This window comes from Haplochromis burtoni, unplaced genomic scaffold (genome assembly GCF_018398535.1).
Source record: "Haplochromis burtoni strain Fernald_Lab_line unplaced genomic scaffold, NCSU_Asbu1 Contig_161, whole genome shotgun sequence".
Classification (NCBI taxonomy): domain Eukaryota; kingdom Metazoa; phylum Chordata; class Actinopteri; order Cichliformes; family Cichlidae; genus Haplochromis; species Haplochromis burtoni.
This window is the reverse complement of record NW_024582522.1, coordinates 440,221-465,615: the sequence shown is the minus strand read 5'-3', so window position 1 is coordinate 465,615 and position 25,395 is coordinate 440,221. Positions and strand designations below refer to the sequence as shown.

The 25,395-nt window shown below is 42.5% G+C and overlaps 1 protein-coding gene across 1 annotated transcript in view; it reads left to right on the top strand.

Moving 5' to 3' along the window:
* gpc5a (glypican 5a) overlaps window positions 1-25,395 on the top strand; it is a 163,732-nt gene that overhangs the window by 36,831 nt on the left and 101,506 nt on the right. Inside the window, exons 3-6 of the mRNA XM_005932695.3 lie at window positions 1,344-1,804; window positions 1,901-2,134; window positions 2,772-2,908; window positions 3,065-3,190. Of these exons, the coding sequence (XP_005932757.1) occupies window positions 1,344-1,804; window positions 1,901-2,134; window positions 2,772-2,908; window positions 3,065-3,190 (958 nt within the window). The remainder of the gene's footprint in view (window positions 1-1,343; window positions 1,805-1,900; window positions 2,135-2,771; window positions 2,909-3,064; window positions 3,191-25,395) is intronic.

Sequence of the window (25,395 nt, the reverse complement as noted above, 5' to 3'; positions counted from 1 at the left end):
CACGCATGCATGCACAAACACAGCTTACACTCCAACAGCTGCTGCTCTTGTCTGTGCCGTTTTTGTGTGTCTTTTTTACACGCTCTCTCCCTGTTTTTCATGTTGCTCTCTGACCAGAGCACTTGCTGTGTAGGAGGCGCGGCTTTCTTTTTCTCATTCACACACAAACACACATCTTTGAGTCTCGAGATCACAGAAGGCCTGTGATCACGCTCTTTTCCTGGTGACTCGGTGTTTAGTGCTGCCTCTTGAGATGGTGCGCCTGTAGGCATGCCAGATCCCTCTCTGTCCGCCCTGCAGTCGCCCTCACCAGGGGGGCCTTCGGTCAATCTTTCTGCATCGGTGCGTATTATGCAGCATTGGACAGTCTAAGCTCACTCTCAGACTCTTGGCCCCCCCCTCTAGGTAGCTCCAGGCGTTCGCCCTTACTTTTGCCTCACAACTCATGACAAGCACATGATGTGAGAAAGGCCGTGGCTCAGGTATAAGCCGAGACAAAGGGATAAAGGCCAGCTTACTGCCCTTGTGAACCATGCCCTATTGTGCTAGGATTATTCCGTCTTGTAGGGAAAACGCAGAGGCGTTCTCACATCATGTTCAGGAAATCTTACGCTCACGTGCGACTTTTTACGTGTTCAGCCAGGAAAGAAGAAACAAAGAGTCAAACATGGTTTTAATTGGAATATACGTGCCTTTTGTGTGCAAGTTGGATAGATGCAATTTCCTTTTTCACAGAGGAATTGAATTAAATGAATTGAATCGCTTCACTGGTTAAACACTGCGTATGTACGGAAGCTCCACTCACATTATGTATCACAGCAGTCCCCACTTCAGTGTGTTCCAGTCTCTTTCTTTGCCATTTTTCTTTGTCAGCTCAACTTTTGATTAGAGAACAAATTGCTTCCCTGCACGTACTCCCCTCGCTCTTTCTGGAAAGACGCGGGGAGCTGCAGCCCCTGCTGGGAGCCCTAGAGACTCGTCTTCCTTTCTGTTTCTCTTGATTTGGTATTAATGGAAGCAGAAGTTCTATAAGAGTATTGTACTGTGTATGTAGCTCTGTTCATGCCAGAGCAGTTTTAGCCATTATTAGAAGCTCTGTTGGAGGATTTTTAGGCTTTTCCTTTTGAATATCCTGCTCTTGTTGGCTTTAACCCTTTTCTATATATTTGACATCCTCCTTAATGATGAGTTCTGACACCTCAGTATATGTCAATAAAGGCGTGATGATGACTGTTACATAGCAGGTATCTTTCACATCTTTTACTCCTAGTGTAGAGTTCAAATTAAAGGTGCTGCAATATGAAGTTTTGAATTTTTTCTTTCTCCTGTTGTCTATCTCACAGAGTCCTTCGAGGCCTTGTTGTGGCAGGCGGAGAATTACACCACCACCCTCTTCCAGGATTTGTACCACAGCATGGCTGATCAGGCTGCGGGTCCCGTGCGGGAACTCTTCACTGACATCAGCCTCTTCCTGCTGGGCTCTGAGTTCAGCGTCGATGAGTTAGTGCAGCGCTTCTTTGACGCGCTCTTCCCTCTGGTCTACGATCACCTCATCAGCCCGAGCCTCAGCGGCGTATCGCTGGGCCACGCCGAGTGCGTGAGGTCATTAAGCCGCAGCGTCAGACCGTTTGGCGGAGTGCCCGGTCACCTGGCCGATCAGATTGCTCGCTCCGGGGTCTCTGGGAAGCTTCTTCTTCAGGCGCTGCACCTGGGAATCGAAGTCATCAATACCACGGACCACTTACAGCTAAGCCGCGAGTGCAGACGGGCCCTGCTTAAGATGCACTACTGCCCTCATTGCCAGGTACGGATGGACCTCTCTGAAGCAAGCGTATCGATCTGAATTAATGAAACTTCTTTTATCGTCAGCACTGATCGCTCTGTAATTTTTGCTCCACAGGGCTTAACCCAGTCCAAGCCCTGCATGGGCTACTGCATCAACGTGATGCGAGGGTGTTTGGCGAGCATGGCAGAGATTGACATCCACTGGAGGGAGTTTGTACGCTCGCTGGAGGGCCTGTCAGCAAGGATGCATGGACCTCAGGATTTGGAGCAAGTGCTTCTGGGAATTCACAGGCTCGTTCGTGATGCTGTCAGGCATGCTCAGGAAAATGGACCGCGGCTCTCGGCACAGGTTTAGATCATGACGAATGATTTAATGTTGTTTGAGATGAGTAGAGTTCAAACTGTGCTGAGGTTCTGCAGGAGGTAAAACTGGTGTCCACTGTAGATCTGTTAATGTCTGAGATTAAGAGGAGATTAATAAGGAATTTGAAAAAGTCTTGAAGACATTATTTAGGTTTAATAGGATAAATTACCTTTAATAAATTAAATAACTCCTCACAGGTACATCAGTGTTTGTTTGGTCAGAAATTGCAAATCCTTCAATATTATGAGAACATCTTTAGAGGCACTTTTTTTCTTTTGACGTGTAGCTCAATTCAGGCAGCTTTTGCTGGGAACTGGAAGCCCCGGGGTGCTTGCTTCTGAGCACACCAACTTTGCAGAACTAATTGAGGCACCACAGCTCCATCTAGTGGTCAACTAAAGCTGCTGCTGCTCAACAACCCTGCACATACAGTAGATTCAAAAATTGGACATGATAGGCTTGGCTGCACTAATGGCTTCAGTATAAACATGTGCCACTCACCTCTATAAATTAAGGCCAATTTGTTATGCGCCAGAACAGTTTAACGAGCGAATTCTTTAAATGCTTGTTTCTCCCTCAGCGTTTAGAGTGTTTAATTTCTGTCTGTTTCATCGGGTTATAGGTTTACAAACTGTGCGGCCCACCAAGCAGGAAGCCTGCTCAGTCGGTCAGCATCCAGCACAGCAGCAGCAGCAGAGAATCCATCCCTCTTAAAGCGTCTGTCAGAGCGCCGGGAGGCTCACTCGCTAACAGGAGAAAGTAAGTGGGAGGAAGATGTCAGATATGTGGAGAAATGGTGCCATTCTACTTCTTCTTCGTCTTTTTTAAATGGTTTTTATGCACAATTAAAATGCACAACGCTTTATTGAACAAGTTAATCAGCTGCGCACTTCCATGTGGCTGCTGCTTTTGCAGGGATTTTCTAAGCAGTCTGCGTCTGTACCTCACTTACTACGGCGGCCTGGCTGATCAGCTGTGTGCGAGCGACCTCGCATCCAATGACGCGCTGTCCTGCTGGAACGGAACAGAAATCGTTAAAAGGTTTGTTTTAAAGATGTAAATGATGCATACAGACGGTGTGACACATTAGATAAGACGTTTTTTTTGTAAGCCTCTGAAATTAATTTAGAGGGATCAAGGGTGTTTTTGGAGAGATAATCATCAAAATTTGATGTGATAGTCAGGTGTTTCTTTTAATTTGTCTCCCATCTGTAGTTTATTTAGCCAGCGGGCATGCTGTCAGAATCCGTCACTGATAATTTTATCGTTTAATTTCTGACATCATGCTGATGGAGACACGCCAACACTCAGTGATACAAAAGGATTCATCAAATTCATATTAGAAATGGTACTGCAGGTATTTTCAAATGCCTAAAAGATGCATGTGAATTGAAAAACAGTTTTGTTTTTGGTTGATAGGCTTACTTAAAGAAAACTGCTAACAGCAGTTTGGAAGGAAGTGACACTTTTTGATGTGATGTTTTAGCTTCACTCTGCAGATTCATGCACATGCACGGTTTGACTCGAGGAGGCTGCTTTGACATTCGTCTGCTAGAAGTTTCTTTGCAATCTTCTTGCTAGTATGTTAGTCTCACCCAGCTGAGACCAACATACCTACATGCAGGCGCTATCTGTGATGTCTCAGCTAAACTTGAAGCCATACGTGCAATCTAACATGACACCCTGGGTGGAGAATTCTGCCTGCAAGGAAGACTAACTGTTAAATGAACTGACAAGAATAAAACAACAATGTAGTTCAAAGATTTGGTTGCTTTAAAAAAAAAAAACCCTTTAAGGTTGTCTTCTTGTGCATCTCTTTACTGCTCTCTTTAAATTTGTCCTTTTATGACTTTATGACACTTACAAGTCTGGATTTCAGCATGGACTTCAAACTTTTACAGAGACCAAACATTGATCTCTTTCAAACTGTCATATTTCAAACTTTCAAACTTTCATATGAACAGTTGTTCTCACTGATGACAGCTGGGCCTCTAGCTACAACACAGAGCCCAAACATTAGTCTACGGTTGAAGAATCTGCAGTGTCTGAGCCCAAAAGCGATCCATGAGTTCAGTGGCGGCTGTGGCTCAGGAGGTAGAGCGGGTCGCCCACCAACTGGAAGGTCGGTGGATCCCTGCAGTCTGCCTGTCACCGTATCTGAGTTTCCCCCGGTGCGAGTGTGTGTGTGCAAATGTTAGACCAAGCGCTGAGACACAGGAAAAAGTGCTTGTATGAATGTGTGTGTGATTGCTCAGTATACCCGTCCCTTTACTTGCTCTTCCAGAAACTTTCCCAAAATTCAGATTGAAGAGTCACTGTTTTGAGAGACTGGAGGGAATTTTGTGTGCATCAAAGAGGCTCGAGTGTAAAAGGACTGAAGCGGACTTTGAGGTAATGATTTAAAAATATCAGCTGTGGATGGAAAGATAAACTTATCTCCCCGATTGATTTAAATTTGCCCAAATAGGGTTTTTAAACTGTTTAAAACGACGGATGCAATATTGTTGAAATATGAAGTATAATCCCATTTTACATGAGGTCAAAGGTTTCCTTCTTTCCTGTCATGAATAGGCTGTTTGTGCACCATCTGACCCTGCCCGTATATATTGCCCCCTACAAACACCATGACACCACTGTAGAATTAATCTATTAGCTGTTACTGCCCGCACACATAGATCTTGGATATGAATGGTTGTGAGCTGGAGCAGACAACCTGGCCTCTTTCACGGTATCCGTCAGTGGCCTTGTCTCCATTACATCACAGCTCTCGATCTTACCCGTGCTGTCATCACTCAAGGACCCCTTCATATATTCTCAGTCTGCGGTTGTTCCTCTTAACTGTCAGCTGCTGTCAGGGCTGCTGAAACGACAGGTGGGCCTGTATTTCAAGCCACAGTGAGGTTGGAGTTGCCAGTTCAGGTTAGACGGTCTATTGTAAAGGATGACAGCTGTGTTGAGATTGTTTCGCGGCGCCGTGTGAAGGTAAGAGGGAAGGAGCGGGGAAAAGGACGTTCGCAGCAAACGGAGAGATTCAGAGTTCTTAAGAAAGTAGCTCAGTGCTGCTTATCAGAAGTGGCATTACTATGGAGACGGAGTATCAAGGTTAAGTTTCATTCTGCTGTCGACAATTTACTCTTTTCATCTTCTGCTATTTTTTGCCTTAACACCTCGGGTTTCCATCGCAATGGAGTGCAGCCATCTCTGAGAATAGAGATGTTTCTTAAGTGCCGGAGAAAGAGGCAGGCCAGCAGACTGCAGCCTGTCTATCATGTCTGGCAGCAGCCGCTGGGAAATGCTTATGGTCTGTGGGCGTTCCTCTGCAGTTTAACCCTCCTTTCTTTCTTCCACTTTCACGCTAACACGTATTGATAGGGAGTCCTTCACCTCAGGTTCACTCACAGCTTCGCTTCATTTTGATTTTGCCATTACTGCAAAAGCAGAAGGATTGAGAGACATTAAGAATCGGGGGAGACCGGGCTCCGAGGAGACTATCGAGCGAAGTCCCTGCAGCTTAGCAGCCTTCCTGCAGATCTGCAATCTTGTGCTGCTTTCTATTAGCCTAGAACCATAGATGAGTGGCTGGGAGTCAACACAAGCTGAGACAAAAGCAATAAATAACCTCCTGCCTACGGGTCATAACCCAACATCCACTGAGAGAGAGGGGAATAAAACTCACTGCTGGCTGGTGGCTGATTTACAGAAGCTTATCGAGGCCTCTGAGACCTTAAACGATTAGTGCAGTTGGTGCGCGCGTGTGTGTGTTCGTGTGCGCGTGTTATGTGTCTGAAACTGTACGTTGGATTGTGCACGGATGCCTTTTATAACAGCTCTTTGTGTGTGCTGGCACAGATTGTTTTATGGTCTTAAAGGAGGACTAAGGCAACCAAAGCTTTGTCGTTTTTAATAAAAAGGCTGAGCACAAAAAACATGACACAGGAGCCTGAGATTTAAGAGAGATTTAATGTACGTCCTCATCACGGTCCCTGGTAAACAAAGAGATAAAGAACAATCAGATAAGATCATAAAAGAAAAAACACAAGCCGCTTTTATCTCATGTTGATGACGTGGCCTTGCTTCAAGGGGGAATTAGTTCTCCCATTCTTTCTCTGTCTCCCGGTTTGTCGCTCATGCTGGGAGGGAAAGAAATCGCACGAGGAATTAATCTGTGTTATAGATAATAAACAGATTTTTTCTCTTCTTCTTTTGGTGACAGCTAAGTTCACCTGTTACAACCCCACGGCGAGGCTCTGCGTGGAACAGAAGCAATGTGTTAGCCGTGGATGTGTAAATATGACAAGAATAAGAAAAACTTATTCAATTTACAATCCCTGCAGAGCAGTCAGCCTCGTAATTTGCTGCTTTGATCTGTAATAACATGTTCTCATGCAAGCTGTCTCTTAACTGGCGCTGAATGCTTTGTAGTCTTTATTGTCCAGGTTTAAAGCAGAATTTTGACCATTTTTCGGTCAGCTGCTGTTCAACCTCTTTAAATGTTAAGGTTTTATGCTTCAAGATATTATCATGACAAAAGTCCGGTCCTTAAAATGAGGTCATTGCAACCTCAGATGAACTTGAACTGGATATATTATACTGTGTTGTTTTGTAAAAATTAAGCCCCAATGCAGAAGCAGCATGTGAACATAATGCAAGAGTACAATGATTCCAACCACATCAGCAAATCTACAACAGGATCAGTTAAAGTAAAGAATCAGCGTGCTGCTGTGGTCAAAGTCTAGACCTCAATCTGATTTAAATGTTGAAGAGGAGAGCTGAGCCTCAATGCAAACCTGAACTTGAAGAGAATTTCAGAATTTCTTCATAACAATGTGAGAGACTGAAAACAGTTACTTCAGGTTGTTACTACAAAAGCTGGTTCTACAGGATCCTGAATCATGAGCTTTTCTCAGCTTCTGGATTTTGTAAATAGACGAATCCTTATGGAACACCCTCCACTCAGTTTGAGCACTAGTAGTGCTTTTTCATTCACGCACACACTTTCATACATTGCGTTTATCTAACATTTACATTAATTCGCACTCTGATGGGCACACTGGGGACAAATCTGGACTCAGCATCTTGTTCAAGGATACTTCGACACATGGACTGGTAGAAGGCCCGCTCTACCACCTGAGCCACAGCCACCTCTGAATAAAAAGAGCGTAGTATGTCATGTGTTGTTGTTCATCACAGCTTTAATGACCTAACATTAATATAGTCTGGATAATCTTTTAAAATGTCCTGATATGTAAAACCTCAGAGCCGACGGGGGTGTACTTTCTTTTACTATGCCTGTATTTATAAGGCTCTTTTCTTTTCTTTTCTTTTCTTTTCTTTTCTTTTCTTTTCTTTTCTTTTCTTTTCTTTTCTTTTCTTTTCTTTTCTTTGAAGTCCTGTTTTCAAGCACTAGTCCTCAGCTGGTGCTCTTTTACCTCCATTTATTTGAGGCAAATATTAAGATATCTGCTGTTCCATTAACCACCGCAGAGGCAGTTTAAGGATTTTAAGTGGTTTCACAACCATGTAAAATGCAGAGTTTGAACTTATTAATGTTCATTTCAGTACTGAGTACTCGTGGTCAGTACTGAGTACTCGTGTAATAAAGTAGTATTGACTGCTCAGTACTCATCAGCCTGTTGATTGGCATCATGGCTCAGGTGCTCCCATCGCTATGTAGTAAATACTTTCCCATTCTTACAATTCCTACCAGCGAATGAAAACAACCAGCTGTTATAGCAGTGCTAGAAAGCCTCAACAAGTACCAGAGTGTGATATTTTATTCATGATTACCTCCTCCGGCGTAGGCTCGCTTTAATTCCTCCCCACCTGCAGTCTTTCTCACTGCTGCCAACACACACCAGGTGTTTAGCTGCGTGTTTATATTTTCAAAGTGCTTTTTTCTAATTGAGTACAACATTTTTTTTATTTTTTTTTTTGGTATTTTTACGGTAATAAGGCAACTGACCTTGCATGCTGTTGGAGTTTAACATGTAGTGATGAGTACAGCGGGATGAATGCCACAGTGTGTAACAAAAAGATGCTTGAAGACAGGCGGGCAGATTTCAGCGTGGCCTTTCATTTAATAGGGCACCTTTTATGCTGGAGTGGCTGTCTGAATGCTAACCTTTGACCTTTGCCGTGTCTTTGCTGCCCGGTTAATCCTGAAGAGGTTAATCACATGGTAATAAGAGCCCTGGAGTTGTAGCCCTGGAGTCTTCAATGTGTGCTCTGTGAGCAGAGGAACTGACTGATTCTTTATGTGAAGGTCCTCGCTGCTCACTTCAGTTTTCCTCCTTTATCGTTTGCTTATAATTTTGGCTCATTTTCACATCTATTTCCCAACTAGATGTAAAGCTCAGGTGATTTTTGCCCTGGCTTAGATGAAATGACAGCATTTAAGCTCTGCTAATGGGAATCCACTGAAGAAGCATCAAGAGCTTAGTTTATCCCAGCCTGCTCAGGGAACGCAGCTCATTTGAGGATTGTCTCAGCCTCAGTGCAAAATTCCCATGAGGGGACAACATACGCCGAATATTAAAATATGGGAGCACTGTCCAACTTCTTCAGCAATGACTGCTGGTGACCCTTAATCCCATGCTGCATGTGTCTCTGAGCAATGCTTTTTTCCCTCCCTTTTATATCAGAATCAAAGTCGCGGTTATATCATAGAAATCACCAAGTGGAGCAAAATCTGATGGAATCATTTGATGTTTGTGTTAATCTCTAACATCTAACGAGCAGCCTCGCTGGAAACCTGCCGGCTGGTCTGCTGACTTAGCCTTTGGTGCCAGCGGCCAGGTTTCCAGGGGCTTCCTGTGCTCGCAGCAGATATCTGTGACTAAGACATCCTCTTACATTTGTTGTTTACAAAATCCCCAAAATTAAAAAAAACAGCTATTAAGATATTTTTTTATCACATCATGATTTTGAGACTTAATTTTTGGGAAATGCAATCTCTCCTTTCCTTCCACATGGACTGTATGATCAGTAGAACTTGGACTAAAGAAGTCAAATGGGAAACCAGAGAGCTCTGGGTACCCTTGACCTTTTTACCCCTCAGCTGTAAAAGGCTGATGATTGTTGTCACCCAGCCGGGTAGGTGGGGTGGAGACCCAAGTTTATTGATGTGTTAGCTCGAAAACAAGGCAATGTTGCAGGATTTTTGAAATTCATACCACGGGGGCATCTACTAAAAATCGCAAATGAATTTGAATCTCAGTTACCTCAACCTCAGGGTCAGAGGTCAAGTTTTCTGAAAATCTTGTGAATTCAATATCTCAAGAAGTACATCATCTAGGATTTCCATCTTGATGCTATAGGTGCAGCTACTTAAAAACTTGGCTGAGTTCAAATCCCAGTGACCTTGAGCTCAAGGTCAAAGGTCAGGTTTTCTGAAAATCTCAGGAACAAAATCACTCGGGAACAAGGTGATGTAGGATTTTGAAAGTCATAACACAGGTGCACCTGCTTAAGATCTCAGAAGACATTGAATTCCCAGGTCAAAGGTCAATCAGCTAAATTTTCAAAGTTATACCATAGGCCCATCTACTAGGAGGTATTGTTTTATTATATTTTTTATTATAATTATACCCTAATGTTATCGAGATGCACTTAGAGAATCCACTTTTCACCATCTCTGACAAGCTACTTTCCAAAGTCTCAGTTAACTTAATTTAAATGTCTTTTATTAAAAGTTTTGAAACTGTTTTCCCTCATAAGTTCAGTACCAACTAAACTGTCTATATATTTTGCTGTATAGCCTAGAAAACATGAAATGCTTCTCTATTGCTGCTTCAGGGTTGTGTCTGTTTTAGATGGCTTTGATCAATCGTGTGAATCAATTTCAAGAAAAAAAAAGAAAGCTGCAACTTCTGCCCATTTCCTCATATTGTGTTTTGATAAAGTAGCAAGAGTAAATACTTGCAACTCTTATTTATTTTGCATAAAACAGGTCTGTGTCGAGCCCTCCAACAAAACACAAGATTTGAAAATAATTACCTTATGCCAAAGTCATTCTACATGTGCATGTATTAAAGAGCTCTCCAGCTGTGCAGCCTCAAATAAACATGATACCACAGCTGGCTCTTTGTTCAGTGCACACACTACGCCCGCTCTTCATCCATTAATAAACCTGCCGGCGAAGCAGTCGTGTCACATTCAGCTGTCACCACAGTTGTAAATCCAAACCTTTCGGCTTCAGGCCTGCTTTTTTTTTTTTAAAGGTAGTTCTGCCTCGCTTTGGCCAGTAGGTGGAGCTCCCACTTTGGGTTCCAGACCCATGCCAAAGAAAAGACCATGCCAGGTTGCTGATCACTCCTCTGCTCCTCAGTTCTGATGATGTATGCCGTAGAACGGCGGTTTTTAGCCATGTTGTCCCTGACAGTGACAGACAGAAAACAAAATTTAAATGATAAACAGACACGCTGCAGAACATCGAGTCTCAGCGCCTCCTCCGTTCGTTTGCAGCGATGGACTGACCTAATTTTGAACAGGAAGGAATAACCTTTTAAACATGCGCTGTCAAATATATTATGCATAGCTGTCCTCTTAGTCACTTTCATGCAAGTAAGAGAACTGCTTCCCTTCAAACCTTGGATTAAAAAACAAAAAACCCCAAACATCCTGACTCACCAGTACCTCAGAAGCTACCAACAGACTGTGAAGCTGTATTAGTGTCTTGTGTTAGGCTCAAATTTAGCAACAAACATGAATTCACATCTTACCCATCTTTCCCAAAGTTAAAACACGGGAGAAGGACAGAGATGGACGGGCTTGATTGGACGGTTTTGATTAGGGCAGAGAGGGAGAGTGGGAGAAAGCTGAGACGCAGAGGAAGAGGAGAGGGGACGTTCTTGAAAAGCTCCTCTGTGCGACAGCTGGCTGCTGCAGATAACCACAAAACCACTGGAGCACTTGAGGTCTGGGTGCTGCATGGCTAGAGTTCCACTCCAACATGACCTTATATCCTGCCTGGGTTTAGACGCGGGGGCTCGGTCAGAGTACCACATCCTGACGATTATCCCAAGTGACAGAATCAAGAACTCTGTCTGGCTGCCTAAATTGAGTTCATAAGTCCCTCTTGTATCCTTGTGAGTGTGTGTGTGTGTGTGTGTGTCTGCTTTACCCTCCCTGTTCTCGAATTATGCATGATTGCTCTGAACAGATAAATTTTTCAATCCAGCCTCCTGGAAAAGAGATTTCATTTATTTGTGCTCAGATATTATCAGTGATGTTGCTACAGTAACTGCCAGTGAGACCACCGCGCCAAAGAAACTGTAAATTTATAGTTGACTGGCGGCAGGTGGCGCATGTTGTATGTGCGCGCGTGTTTGCGTGTCCCTTTCATTTTTCAGCAACTCTGCTCCCATTTGCCTCTCATGCACTGATTCCGCCCTCCCCTGCCACCAGACGTTGGACGCCTGCCTCCAGCATCTGGAGCAGATTGCGGCCCTGCAGCATGCCAGGTAGCAGGACATTAACAGCCAAGACCTCATTGTCCACTGATGAGCTGTCAGAGCGCACACCCTCAACCCTCGCGCGATCTCTCGGCCTCCTCCGCCCACCGTCGAGCAAACGCAGAGTCGGTCCCCGCGGAGCGCTCTTCCTCTTTAGCTCAGGTATAAATCACAGGCCGCTGAAAAACAGGGAACATAGAGTTGGTAGGAAAAAAAAGTGAAGTTAATGCTCGTAAAACAGGAGCAGCGGTGAGAGAAGCCCTGCCTTTGATCTATTTGTTTAGTCGTAAAAGAACGTTATAAAGACCTGGAGAGGCTGACGGAGAAGTCCTGCTTCGTGATTTAATCGCAAGGACACAGCAATATTGTTTTGATAACAAAAGCTGTTATCGCAGCTCATAGCGGGGAATAGTTGTGAAAATCAAACCAGTAAACAATTTAATAGAGCTATTTCAGCAGTGGACATTGACAATAAACCTCCCGATATTTCTGTGTTTGTTTCGTGTGCAGAGAGCTGTGTGTGTGTTTTTTATTCTGTCACTGAGATGGTCGTATTGTCGATTGAATGCATGACAAAAAAGCCTAATGGTGAGTTCGGCACTTTCAGCAGTGGCTCTGAGCATGTCTGCACAAGAATTAGACGTGTTTGCTGCCTTATCACGGGGGCCTCGTTTCATATTTACTTCATGGCGGTTCGTGGACGATGTCCATGTTGAGTTTCTGCTCCAGAAGAGACTTAATTTTCTCTCTCGCAGGGTTGTGGCTGGAAACAAAAGACTCTCATATCTCTGTATCATTGTCTTGGTTTATCTCTGGGCTGCAGGCTTTTGACGGTGCATGTGCTACCTTCTGTTCCTTTGATTTCCTTCTCATTTGTTAACTAAACATGCATCCCATTTACTGCCACAAAGTGAAAAATGTAGTAGTCATTAAGTATTCATTACCTGTGCAATTTGTTTCTTCTTTATGCTCTTTTAGCTGGGAGAATATTCTGACTGCGTGGGTCGCTCTCATTTGCAATATTGACATTTTTAGAATGGAGCCCTTTTTTTTTCTCCCCCCATTATTTTATTTATTTATTTTTTCAAAGTTACAGTCAGTAATTTAGCCTCATATCTTTCAGGTATTCTTCAAAAGGCAAATCCAGCTGTATCATTTCCTTATCATAGAAGTAAAAAAATAAATAAAATAACAGCAGGGCAGTCTTTGGAGGTCCTTTTTCTGCCTTTATCAGGGAGCTTGTACCCACAGAAGACTCAGCACCTCTTTATAAGCGGAAACCTCCCTCTTAGCTCCTGACCTAAGCTGAAAGCTGGGTGTGAATACGCTCTCATTAATCTCACCTCCTGCAGTAAAAGGTCTGAGTCTGGAGGCTACCTGAAAATTAATCTAAATAGCTCTTTCATTTCTCTGACGTAAACACAAATGTCTCCAGCAACAATGTGGCACACTGCGGGATGCCCTGAGACCAGACTTTGCTCTCTTATCATCGTCCCTGTAATGTTGTCCTGCAGTTTCTATGGAAACCAAGCCCGGCCTTATTAAAAAAAAAAAAAAAAAGTTTCACCTTCTCTGAGTCTGCCCTTTACCTGACAGCCAAGATAAACGAGCAGGGTCCTGGGAGGAAGGCAACACAAACATGCATCTCTGCTCAGTGGCCCGTGCTCATTGGCTCTCTGCTGGAAGCCCTTATTTACCTTAATGCTGGGAGGAGGTGAGAGTGGGGGAGGCTCGAGATGTAGTCTGTGCGTGTGTGTGCGAGTGTGTGTGTGCGTGCACGCACTCGCCTTGTGATTACTCACAATACCTCCCATCGACAACCTTGAACCACGCAGCAATGAAAAGAAGAAAAAGAAGCAAACAACTCTTTCTGGCCCCCATAATGCACACGGGCCCGATGATGTCACATGTCACCTTCAACTAATGAAGGTGATGATGGCATGCATGAGCGCCGCATACGTTCACCATCTGCTCGGTTCCACCACGCTGGAGCTGCTCCCCACAATGCTGCAGAGAGGAGTCGAGGCACGTCTGTACCACAGTGTCCCTCGACGCGTGTGAAAGACCGCCGCCTGCATCCAGATGACTCTGCTGCGAGTTTAATCATACCTTCACACCCCAAAGCTACAAAAGTGACAAGTCTCTGAGGCCACTTTTTTTAATATATCACCTGAACTGTCAGGAGGAGTCGGCTGATATGATAGTGGTCACCAGTGGAAAAATCCCTGCAACTTTTCAGTAAAGTCGCCTGCTAGCAGAGCTAATTGAATCGAATTAATATCGATGCATTAATCACCCTGGCTGCTTAATTGTTATGGATTGGTCAAAAGTTTTGTTTTCTGTTTTGTTTTTTAGTTGAGAAGCATGCCAAAAGTCAGGGGTCATGTGAAAGATATAAATTATGAAAATAAGTTGGAAATGATGCTCTGTCAGACAGATGAACCCCTGAAAAGCACCATGAAAGGAGTGCATGTGTTTTAAATCATCCTCCCTGGAGTTTTATTTTATTTTTTTCCTAAACAAAGTCCTAAAGTTTTAAGGATTTATTTAATGAGAAGTGTTTTTAAAAGCAGTCCATTTCATGTAAAAAATACCAGCATATTTGCTGGCGTGAAATGCATGTGAACTGTAACTGGATCTGATAAAGGAAGCTGCTTTGGGCTCGCTGCAGCAGGTAGCTCTGCATATTTGATCTGGCAGATTTTTATGCTGGATGCGTTTCCTGATGGAACCCCCCGAGGGATTTCTGTCTCCTCCCGGGATCTAACGGTGGATCTTTGGTTTGTTAAGAAGATGTGTAAACCGCTACACTATGGTGTCATAGCACGCAGTGGTTATTTTTATATGTCATACTCATTTAAACAAATATATTTACTTAAAAACAGTATAATAACACACTTCAGCTGAATTCAAAGAACTGATATGTGTGATGAAAAATTATTTAAATGATTAGATGAATATAGTCATTTTCCCTGTTGAGGAGTCAAATGAAATGAATCCATTGCTTTTTGGACAAAGACAATTTTTGTAGTTTTGCTTCCTTCAAATTAAATGATGAAGATGTGAATGTAGCTTTAATTTGAGACGTTTAAGACATTAACTGTTTAGCTGTGTCTGTGCAGAGTCCCCTGTTTTTACAGGTTCAAACTTAGGTGATTTTAGATGTAAGGATTGTTTTTTATACTTGGATGAGATTCATTTACAGTCAGTGCTTGAAGTCTGAGCCTGTGGACATCACCAAATGCTGTTTGCTTCTTTAAGAAGCAGCCTTTAACACAGATACCTCCTACTTGCTTGTGGGTCTCTGCGTTCAGGTTTGTGTTCAGTAACTGAAAGGCATGCTCTGCTGACTTGGCCATTGAAGAATTCCCCATTTCTTTAGCTCATGAAACTCTTGGCTCACTTTTGCAGTTTGCTTTGGGTCATTTTCCATTTGTACTATGAACCTCTAGCATTTCTAGCATTTGGCTGAATCTGAGCAGAAGGTAAAACCCTGTACCCTTCACAGTTCATCCTGCTGCTTCTAGCAGCGCTCACATCATCAATAAACACTAGTGACCAGGTTCCACTGATAGCTACACATGCTCATGACATAACGCTGCCTCCATGATGTTTGACAGGTAATGTGTTATGTTTCAGATCATGCTCTCCATACTTTATCCTTTCCATCGTTCTGGTACAAGTTCATCTTGGTTTCATCCATGCAAACTCTCTTTAAGATGTTTTCCGGAAAAGTCGAACTTGGCCTTTCTGTTCCTGAGTGTATCCAGTGTAACCTTTGTGTTTCTACTCTTGACCAGACCTTGACAATGATACCTGCCTCCTCGAGAGTGTTCTTGGCTTGGTTAGATGTTGTGAAGCTATTTTTCTTAACCGTGGAAATAGATTGTTAGGAGCTCTCTGGTTTGTCAGACTTGCCCTGACATCTCCTTGGGCCTCAGTTTTAAAATTATAGTGAAAGCTCTAAAATTCAACACTTAATTTTTTTGTCATGAAATAAGAATGAACAAGTCTCGCTTTTCCACGAAACTGCTGTCAGTCAATTGCCTAAGTGCTTTTGAGCCCCTGAGAAAGGGGGACTGTACAAAACAGAGGGCTATAATTTATAAAAACCTCTTGAATTAATTTTGAAAATCTGCACTTGGATCAAATCTTGATTGTTCAATTTAAAATTCTCTGTGGTTTTGTGCAGAGGTGAAACTACAAAAAAACATAAAATAAAGAATATTACAGATTTTGAGTTGTGATACTCTGCTTCTGTTAGCAACCAAAAAATAAAGAAATCATTTCTGTTAGACTTTCTGTTAGATATGCTTTTTTAAATGTCACATATTTATCCTGTTTGTACACACAACATTAGAGCTGAAATATTTTTTTTCTTCTGTTAATCATTACTTAAATAAATTCTTGATCAAAAGTGGCAAAAACATCGACAGCAAAAAAGATCATTTTGGGTTTTGCTTCTTTGATGCTCATGAAAGTCTCACGTAATGTGACTAATAACACATTTCAAAGTGACAAATTACAAATGACCGAGTCGTCTGCCTCTTTGGGAACACCAGTGCATGGTCACTACAGCATTCCTTAAAACTGAAACGTCTGATCACGTGTTTTACAAACTGTTGCAGGAGATCTTTGCCTTCGTGTCTCTCCCTAACATTATTTTGTCAAAGTTAGAATCACCCCCTCTGTTAATTACACCGCAAAGACAAAGGCGTTTTGTTGTGGCCGCAGGTTATGAACGTTTTGATTGACAGGTGCTTGACTCCAGCTGCTGGGTGGAGTGTAAAAAGGTGAGTGTAGGTGACTGTAGATGATCTTTAGATAACATCAGATGGCCTTTGAGAGCAGCTGAAATCAGTCTCCATGGGGCTACTCTCCTGCTCTTGTCATGTCTTGACACTTTTTTCTTCCCGCCCTCTCTCCTTTCTATCTTCCCCTCCCTCTTTCTCTCTCTCTGTGTCTGCTGAGTGGAGTTTCTGCGAGTTGGCAGCCTGTATCTGATCCTGAGGTAATTTACTGGTAGCGATAAGGAAGTGGTGCGCACAGTCTTTCGTTATAGTCCTTTCTGACAAGGCAATCTGAAGCCCATCGAGGCTAAATTGGAGGAAAATTTCGACTCCGCGTAGAAGGGAAACATGCAAGGTTATTATTATACAAATCTAGTAAACTGAGATTGAGTGGGCAAACAATCATCGGAGGCTGCTGGTTTAATTTTTTTAAGATGTGCTGATTTATTTGGATTTTGGTGTGGAAATAATAACAGATAATAGTTGCAGTGTGTAAAGTGAAGGGTACAGAGGTCTAATTTGTCATTTGTTAATGAGTTGGTGGAGGCGCTGACTTCAAATGAACGCTTATTTGCCCCGCTTGGATTGTCCACCTGATCCTGATGTGTTTTCGTTGTTGACTTTACAGCACATTTTGTGAGAAAGTCACAGAGACTTTGACTCGTTTGCCTTTGTGCATACAAGTTCGCTTTAGCTTATATGTGCATCTCACCTACAGCTGTGTGTGTGCTTTGTGTGCATTTTGTTGATTCCAGCAGTGCTCCCCTCCTCCCTCCCTCTCAGGCAGACAGGCCAGGCAGACCAGGGTCACTGCCTCAGGGGTATGTTAGAGAAATGCCTCTCTGCTGTGGGCGAGTAGAAATATGAAAGAGACCCTAAATCAAGACACAGAGCCCCATGAATCATGTCGTCGGCAGAGCTGAAGAAGAAGGATGAGACCATCTGTAGCAGCATATGAATGGCTAACTGACTCACAGTGCTGTTGACACAAGCTGAAGAAGTGTGAAGAGGTTGTGAAGATTAGCGCTGGTCCTCGCTGCATAGCCTGGAAACCTGCTTCAGTCAAAAATGAGCAAACCCAAATACGCTGCATGCTCCATTCGTCACTCTGACGTTTTACAGAATTGCACGGAGGGAACATTTTTTTGCGAGTTATAAAATAAGATGAATTCTTATCACAACACATCTATAACACCTGAACTCAAGCTGTGTGAATTGTTGGCTGGATTTTTTATTTTTTTTCTCCCGAAGTTTTTTTTTCTCCTGCTCTAACAGCTTTTTCAGTGTGTTGAGTGAGAGCTTGTAGATGCATAAGATGCTCCTTAAAATGATTTAGAAGGCCTGTTAACGCCACAACTGTGCAACTGTTGAATGCCTTTTCTTTGACATATGAGTGTGTTTCTCAAATAATTCTTCAAGTTTTCTTCAGCTGAATTTTTGGTTGGTGAAACAGGTCAAAACTTCTCAGACATGCATGTTTGATGCTTGAATTTATAAATGGTTTATGTGGCTATCACAGCAGGGCGAAACCTGATTTAAGGTTCTGAAGTTTAATTAATTAGTTAATTGAATAAATAATTGGGAGATTAATCAAGGTCGAAGCTTTGGTTTTCATTTAGTAAGCAAAAGGTCTGGTTTTATTGTCTGCAACATTCAGTTTACAAGCTGATTGGTTTGTGGCTCTTAGAACTCCTTCAGTGCCCTCTTTGACAAAAAAATATTGTTGTGTCGCCATCTAGTTCACTACTTACACCTTCATAATACCAGTCTGGACCCTGCTTTAGCTTCAAAACTGCCTTAATTTGTTAGGGCACAGATTCAAAAAGGTGCTGTTAGGATTCCTCAGAGATTTTGCTCCATATTAACGTGACAGCATCACACAGATGCTCCAGATTTGTCGGCTGCACATCCATGATGAAAATCTCCTGTTCAACCACATCCCAAAGGTGCTCTATTGGATTGAGATCTGGTAGCTTTGGAGGCCATTTGAGTACAGTGAACTGTGCAGCAACACTGAGGCAGGCTGTGGTGTTTAAACAATCCCCAGTTGGAATTAAGGGGTACAAAAGTGCACTAATAAAATATCCCCCACACCATTACACTACCACCACCACTACCAGCAGCGTGAACTGCTGATAGAAGGCAGGATGGATCCGTGCTTTGTTCATGCATTTGAATGTTGCAGCAGAAATTGAAGCTCATCAGAGCAGGCAACATTTTTCCAGTCTTCCATTGTCCGATTCTAAGGAGTTTGAATTTTAGCCTCAGTTTTCTGTTCTTAGCTGACAGCGCTGACTCCCAGTGTGATCTTCTCTCCCATCTCCTTCAAGCGTTATACATGCAAATTATGCTCTTGCATAATTTGATTGATAGTTTGAGCTTCCTTCTGGCCCTTCTCCTCTGGCCTCTGCCACCAACACGGCTTTTTCACCCAGAGAACCGCTCTGGATATTTTCTCTTTTTCAGACCATTCTCTGTAAAAAATGTTTGTATTGGTAAATCCCAGCAGATCAGCAGTTTCTTAAATACTCAGATCTGCCTGCCTGGAACCAACAAGCATGCCATTCTGATGCTCAGCTTGAATTTCAGTTGTCTTGACCATCATGCCTAAATGCACTGACTTCCTGACGTGTGATTGGTTTATTATTTGTGTTAGGAGCAGTTGAACCCAAATGAAGTGGCCAATGAGTGAAAACGTTCATATCCTCTGTGTTGGTTCACCCTGTGCAGATGAATAAAGTTCTTCTGTTAGCTGATGTTTGCTCATTTAAGTTATGATTGGCAGGCTGTGAGGATTAGGAAAGATTTTGAGCTGTGCAAACAACAGAGATTTGACTTGACAATTTTTCAAATTGACACATTTTGTCCGAGAAGAAATTCAGGAAACTAGCAGCTAAATGAGTAGATGGGGCATTAAGGTAAACATAACCATAAAATTACTTTAGACTGCATACTTCATTGATATCTAGTGGCTCTCTTCTGTTAACTTCAACTGATTACTTAATCTCAAATGTGAAAAATACAGTTAAATTGAAATTTGTTCTTGGGGTCAAGCTTGTAAAATGGAAATGAATTGTCACTCTGAAGCAAATTACTTTGTCTGCCCATATAAAATAACAGTGAATATGTTGTTTTGACATTTAAATTGCGCCGACACTATGCTGCCATAAAAGGACCTTGTGGCATCGATAAATTAGTCTGTTTGAGGAGCGATGGAATCGTAATGGCTTTGCCCAGCGGCGAGGGCACGTCGTTAAAGCACAGTAACACGACAGATGATAATCGCAAAACTTCACGGCCGACCCTAGGGCTTGTTATTTAAAAATTTCACCAACTGAATTAACCCATCAAACCATTGCCATGCAATCAAGGCTGAGGGCGTGCGGTGGTATTTGCAAAAGTGTAGGTGGTTTCAGACTCATAAACAGGAGCTGTTGTTAAATGATTTCTTTCTTCTAATGTACAGTGGGGCAAAAAAGTATTTAGTCAGCCACCGATTGTGCAAGTTCCCCCACCTTAAAATGATGACAGAGGTCAGTAATTTGCACCAGAGGTACACTTCAACTGTGAGAGACAGAATGTGAAAAAAAAATCCATGAATCCACATGGTAGGATTTGTAAAGAATTTATTCGTAAATCAGGGTGGAAAATAAGTATTTGGTCAATAACAAAAATACAACTCAATACTTTGTAACATAACCTTTGTTGGCAATAACAGAGGTCAAACGTTTACTATAGGTCTTTACCAGGTTTGCACACACAGTAGCTGGTATTTTGGCCCATTCCTCCATGCAGATCTTCTCGAGAGCAGTGATGTTTTGGGGCTGTCGCCGAGCAACACGGACTTTCAACTCCCGCCACAGATTTTCTATGGGGTTGAGGTCTGGAGACTGGCTAGGCCACTCCAGGACTTTCAAATGCTTCTTACGGAGCCACTCCTTTGTTGCCCGGGCGGTGTGTTTTGGATCATTGTCATGTTGGAAGACCCAGCCTCGTTTCATCTTCAAAGTTCTCACTGATGGAAGGAGGTTTTGGCTCAAAATCTCACGATACATGGCCCCATTCATTCTGTCCTTAACACGGATCAGTCGTCCTGTCCCCTTGGCAGAAAAACAGCCCCATAGCATGATGTTTCCACCCCCATGCTTCACAGTAGGTATGGTGTTCTTGGGATGCAACTCAGTATTCTTCTTCCTCCAAACACGACGAGTTGAGTTTATACCAAAAAGTTCTACTTTGGTTTCATCTGACCACATGACATTCTCCCAATCCTCTGCTGTATCATCCATGTGCTCTCTGGCAAACTTCAGACGGGCCTGGACATGCACTGGCTTCAGCAGCGGAACACGTCTGGCACTGCGGGATTTGATTCCCTGCCGTTGTAGTGTGTTACTGATGGTGACCTTTGTTACTTTGGTCCCAGCTCTCTGCAGGTCATTCACCAGGTCCCCCCGTGTGGTTCTGGGATCTTTGCTCACCGTTCTCATGATCATTTTGACCCCACGGGATGAGATCTTGCGTGGAGCCCCAGATCGAGGGAGATTATCAGTGGTCTTGTATGTCTTCCATTTTCTGATGATTGCTCCCACAGTTGATTTTTTCACACCAAGCTGCTTGCCTATTGTAGATTCACTCTTCCCAGTCTGGTGCAGGTCTACAATACTTTTCCTGGTGTCCTTCGAAAGCTCTTTGGTCTTGGCCATGGCGGAGTTTGGAGTCTGACTGTTTGAGGCTGTGGACAGGTGTCTTTTATACAGATGATGAGTTCAAACAGGTGCCATTCATACAGGTAACGAGTGGGGGACAGAAAAGCTTCTTACAGAAGACGTTACAGGTCTGTGAGAGCCAGAGATTTTCCTTGTTTGAGGTGACCAAATACTTATTTTCCACCCTGATTTACGAATAAATTCTTTACAAATCCTACCATGTGGATTCATGGATTTTTTTTTCACATTCTGTCTCTCACAGTTGAAGTGTACCTCTGGTGCAAATTACTGACCTCTGTCATCATTTTAAGTGGGGGAACTTGCACAATCGGTGGCTGACTAAATACTTTTTTGCCCCACTGTATCTGAAAAGTTGCGATGGAGTGCAATGCACCAGCCTTCTTGGGTAAATTATGGTGATCTTTAGAGAGTACAGTAGGCTGATTTGTACAAGGCTGACAGTGCGAAAGAGAATTATTTCTCCCCCCTCAAATCTATATTCAGCAAGGAAGCATATCATAGTTTGTGCTAATAAGGACCAGCCCAGTTTGTGCTCTTCAAATGAATAAACATGTAACTTTAATCTTTGCAAAACTGTGCGAGCACATCATCCAGAACCGCTGCGGCTGTTTGTTAATGTTTTGTTGAATATGCTAATTCTGAACTTGCCACAAAAGCCGCTGCATCGTTTTTCTTTTTTTCTCTTGCAGCTGTACTTGTTTGTTTGTGCATATCACTTCTCATCCCTCCTTAAAACAACAATTGCATTGTTTAAACCCTGTTTTTTTGTCAAAGACATTGAATACAGCTGTGAGCGCACCATGCGAAAGCTGTTTTGTTGAACATTTCCTTAATTACAAAAGGAAGTTAAATTGTAAGCTCCACCTGAGGGGAGAAACATATTGACTTATTTAGGATCAAGCAGAGAGACATTGAGAGATGGGCATAATCGTGATGGACGATGGGGGAGTACTGCAGTAGTCTTTAGAGCTCTACTGAGGGTAAGGGTTGGTTGTGTTAATCTCCTGCGACTGGCCACAAGAGTGTGGGGAGATACTGTGTGGAAACATAAACACAGATAAGCCTATTAGAGGACGGAGAAGGGGAACTCTAAAACTGACAGTCTCTCTCGGGGAAGAGCACATGTAAGAAAAGCGGTACCACAGTATGGTGCCTCGCTTTGAGCTCTACACTTCACTAAACACCAAACCAATCAGTCGACTTAAACATATGCAGTCTGATACAATAAATCCTGTTTCCCAGAGGTTATAAATCAGGGCTGTGTTGAGGCTGGGTAAACTGTGTCTTACTCGGTTGCGGCCATGATGGATGGACATGGACTTAACCGTCTGAATCTAAAGAAGCAATCTCTATTCAGACCCAGCCTATCTGGTCTTTATTGTGGGTCAGTGGTCTGATTATAGCAGTAAAAGTGAAGGATGTCTAAATAATGCATAAATAAGGAGATTCTTGGAAACAAAGAGTCAAAGTGAATTGTGGTAAAAGCGTGAGCTTCCTGCAGCTTTACCAAAGAGTGAGTTTAGACTTTTAACCAAATGTAAACACAGAATCAGGGGTGTGCAGTAACTATTGTACTAACTTTCTCAGAGGTCTTTCTCTGAAGATGCTTAGTCTGATTTAATCATCAAACAGATTAATCTCACATTCTACTCAAATTACAACAGCAGAGCTGGAAAGTGCAAGGTTAACATGACCCACAGAGCAACAGTGACCACATTCATCAAACATGCACCAGGTTGATAGAGTGGAATTATGCTTTGCAAGTAGAAAGGTGTACTACGAAGCTAAATTAAAGGGTTAGAGAGCTGCACCAAGCTTAAAGTCAGAGTTTTCTGTTACATGAAGGTTTCTCTCTTTTTTTACCTGGCTCAATTATCATGGTAACTTTGCTGTACCTGTTTGGAAGAAAGTTATGTTCAGACTTTGGGTTTAAAATCATCTGGGAGTGCAGTGTTTTCACTGATTCTTTTATTTATTCAGATGATCAAAGATGGCTTATATGTAAAGTCGTTAAGATGCATATTAACTGTGTTGGAGGAAGCCTGAGGAGAAACACTGGGAGAACATGCAAACTCCGCACAGAAAGACCCCAGCCTGATGGTGGAATTGAACTCAGGACCTTCTTGCTGTGAGGTGTGGAGAAGTGGAGCCTGCTGCTTAATTTGTCTCAACACGGGAAACCTCACCCCGCCCGGACATGGAAAGGATCGACAGGTTGATAGCTCTTTCTCGATTCTGTGGGAGGTGCATGGCCGTTCTTAGTGTGTGGAGCAATTTGTCTGGTTAATTCCCATAACGAACGAGACTACGACATGCTAACTAGTAAAATAGGCCAGTTAACCCAAAATACATTTTTTTGTTACCACTTGGTTCGACAATTAATATTAATGATTTTGTGCAGTATTAATCTTTTCTTTTTTGCAACAGTGTTGCATTTAACCATTAAATTTTTTATGTTCTTCTTAGATTTCTATCACAATTTAACATCATCCTCTGAGAACATCGGAGAAGGGAACACTCGCAGGGATCATTTTTTGTGAAACTGATAACTGCCGTTGTGATTCCTTTTATCTCAGACTGGGGCTTTAGGTTTTGTCAAGTTAGCTAGCAAATAGAAAGCCTAGCTGATCTGGCTGACCTTCCTTGAACTTCCTTCGCAGTATACACTTATGCTTTCAGTGTAGTTTTCAGTTCTGTTCATGTGGAAGCTCCTTTGTTTGCATTTGCTTATTCAGATTTCGATAGTTTTCTCCCTATATACGTGTGTGGGTGTCACCAAAACTCCTGAAATTTTGGGTTGTTTATGTTAATTCTTGCAGCATGAGTGGTGATTTAATGGGTAATAGCTAGAGTTGACTTAGTGGTCATGGAAAGATGTTTTTTTCTAGAAAAAGGAGCAAAGACTTTACTACTATAACATAGAGAGGTGCTGTACTATAGTATATGTATAAATCCACAGAGAGAGTTACAGAAATGTTGTTTATGAACTATTTGCGAGGCGGTTACACATATTCAGAAATTCCAGTGCTGAAAGTTTTCTAATGAAACTGAAAGGATGAGAAGAATATGGTGTTTGAATTTCATATATCAAAAAAATTCTCTATTGTGTTGTGTATGTTTTACCAAACATTACAAGGCTCATGCTGAACTGATATATTGAATAAAAAAAAGAAAAAATCCACCCACGCTCTAAATTGAGTCTGCCTCGATGCCGTTGCACTCAGCCTTCCAAGGATGACTGTCATTCTTTTAGCTTTGATGACACAGACTTCTTCATCTTAAGAACCCCTAAACACAACTCAAATTTCAATGGTGTTTTGCAGCTGTCATTCACCTTGGAGGCTTTGGAGAGCCATTGGAGGTTTATGAGCTGCTTTGCCATTAGAAACAGTTTTCCCTTCGACCCATTCAGTCGCTGTTAGGCTGAGTGAAAAGAAGAATGGGGCTGAGAGCAAATATCCACAAACTGCTTCACAGGGGTGATTAGACTGTTGGTATTTCGGTCCTTTTGCCTAAGTGTTGTTTACCGCTGTGGATCTGCAGTATTTTCTCTGAGGTGTTGTGACAGTGTGGCGGATCTCACTGTCTGTGGCTGGCGAGACAGCAGATGTGGCCACTTGTTTCTGCCAGCTGTGTTTAAAATAATCAGAAATATGTGTGGACAGCAGCATGTACACACGGTACAATCTGCAGTTTCAAACTGCACTGCTGTTTGTGTGGAGCTTTGAATTAGTCGATGGCATCATAAGGTGTTTTGTTCAGTGAGCTGATATGTTTTAAAAATTTGACGTAAACTGTAGATTTGACTTATTTTTGGTTGATGATTCACATCTTTACAAACCATCTTTTCCATGTAGTCATGTGGCCTGTTGCTACAAAATAAACGTTTGAGCCACTTTAAGAGCTCTTAAAGCTCCTGAGCTTCTGCATGCATTTTCTACTCTTTCTTTGAGAATGAATCATTTTAGAAGGATTATCTTCATGGACATAATGGAGAGGAGGAATGATTATTGTGGCAAAAAAGTCTCTGAACAAATGTATAACGGTATAACATAAGAGTAGGAATGTACTGACAGTCTGCTAAAATGAATTCTTTCACTGGTCCTTTTCCTCCCAACGTTTCTTCCCTTTCTTTTATCAGAGTTAGTTTTTGATTTTCTAATCAGTCCTTGGTTTTTGTCTATTATCTGGCTGTGGCCAGTTTTGTGTTTGACACAAGGACTGCATGCGCCTCTGCTGGCACAGATTTCGATTGGGTGTCAGATTTCTCTTATCTA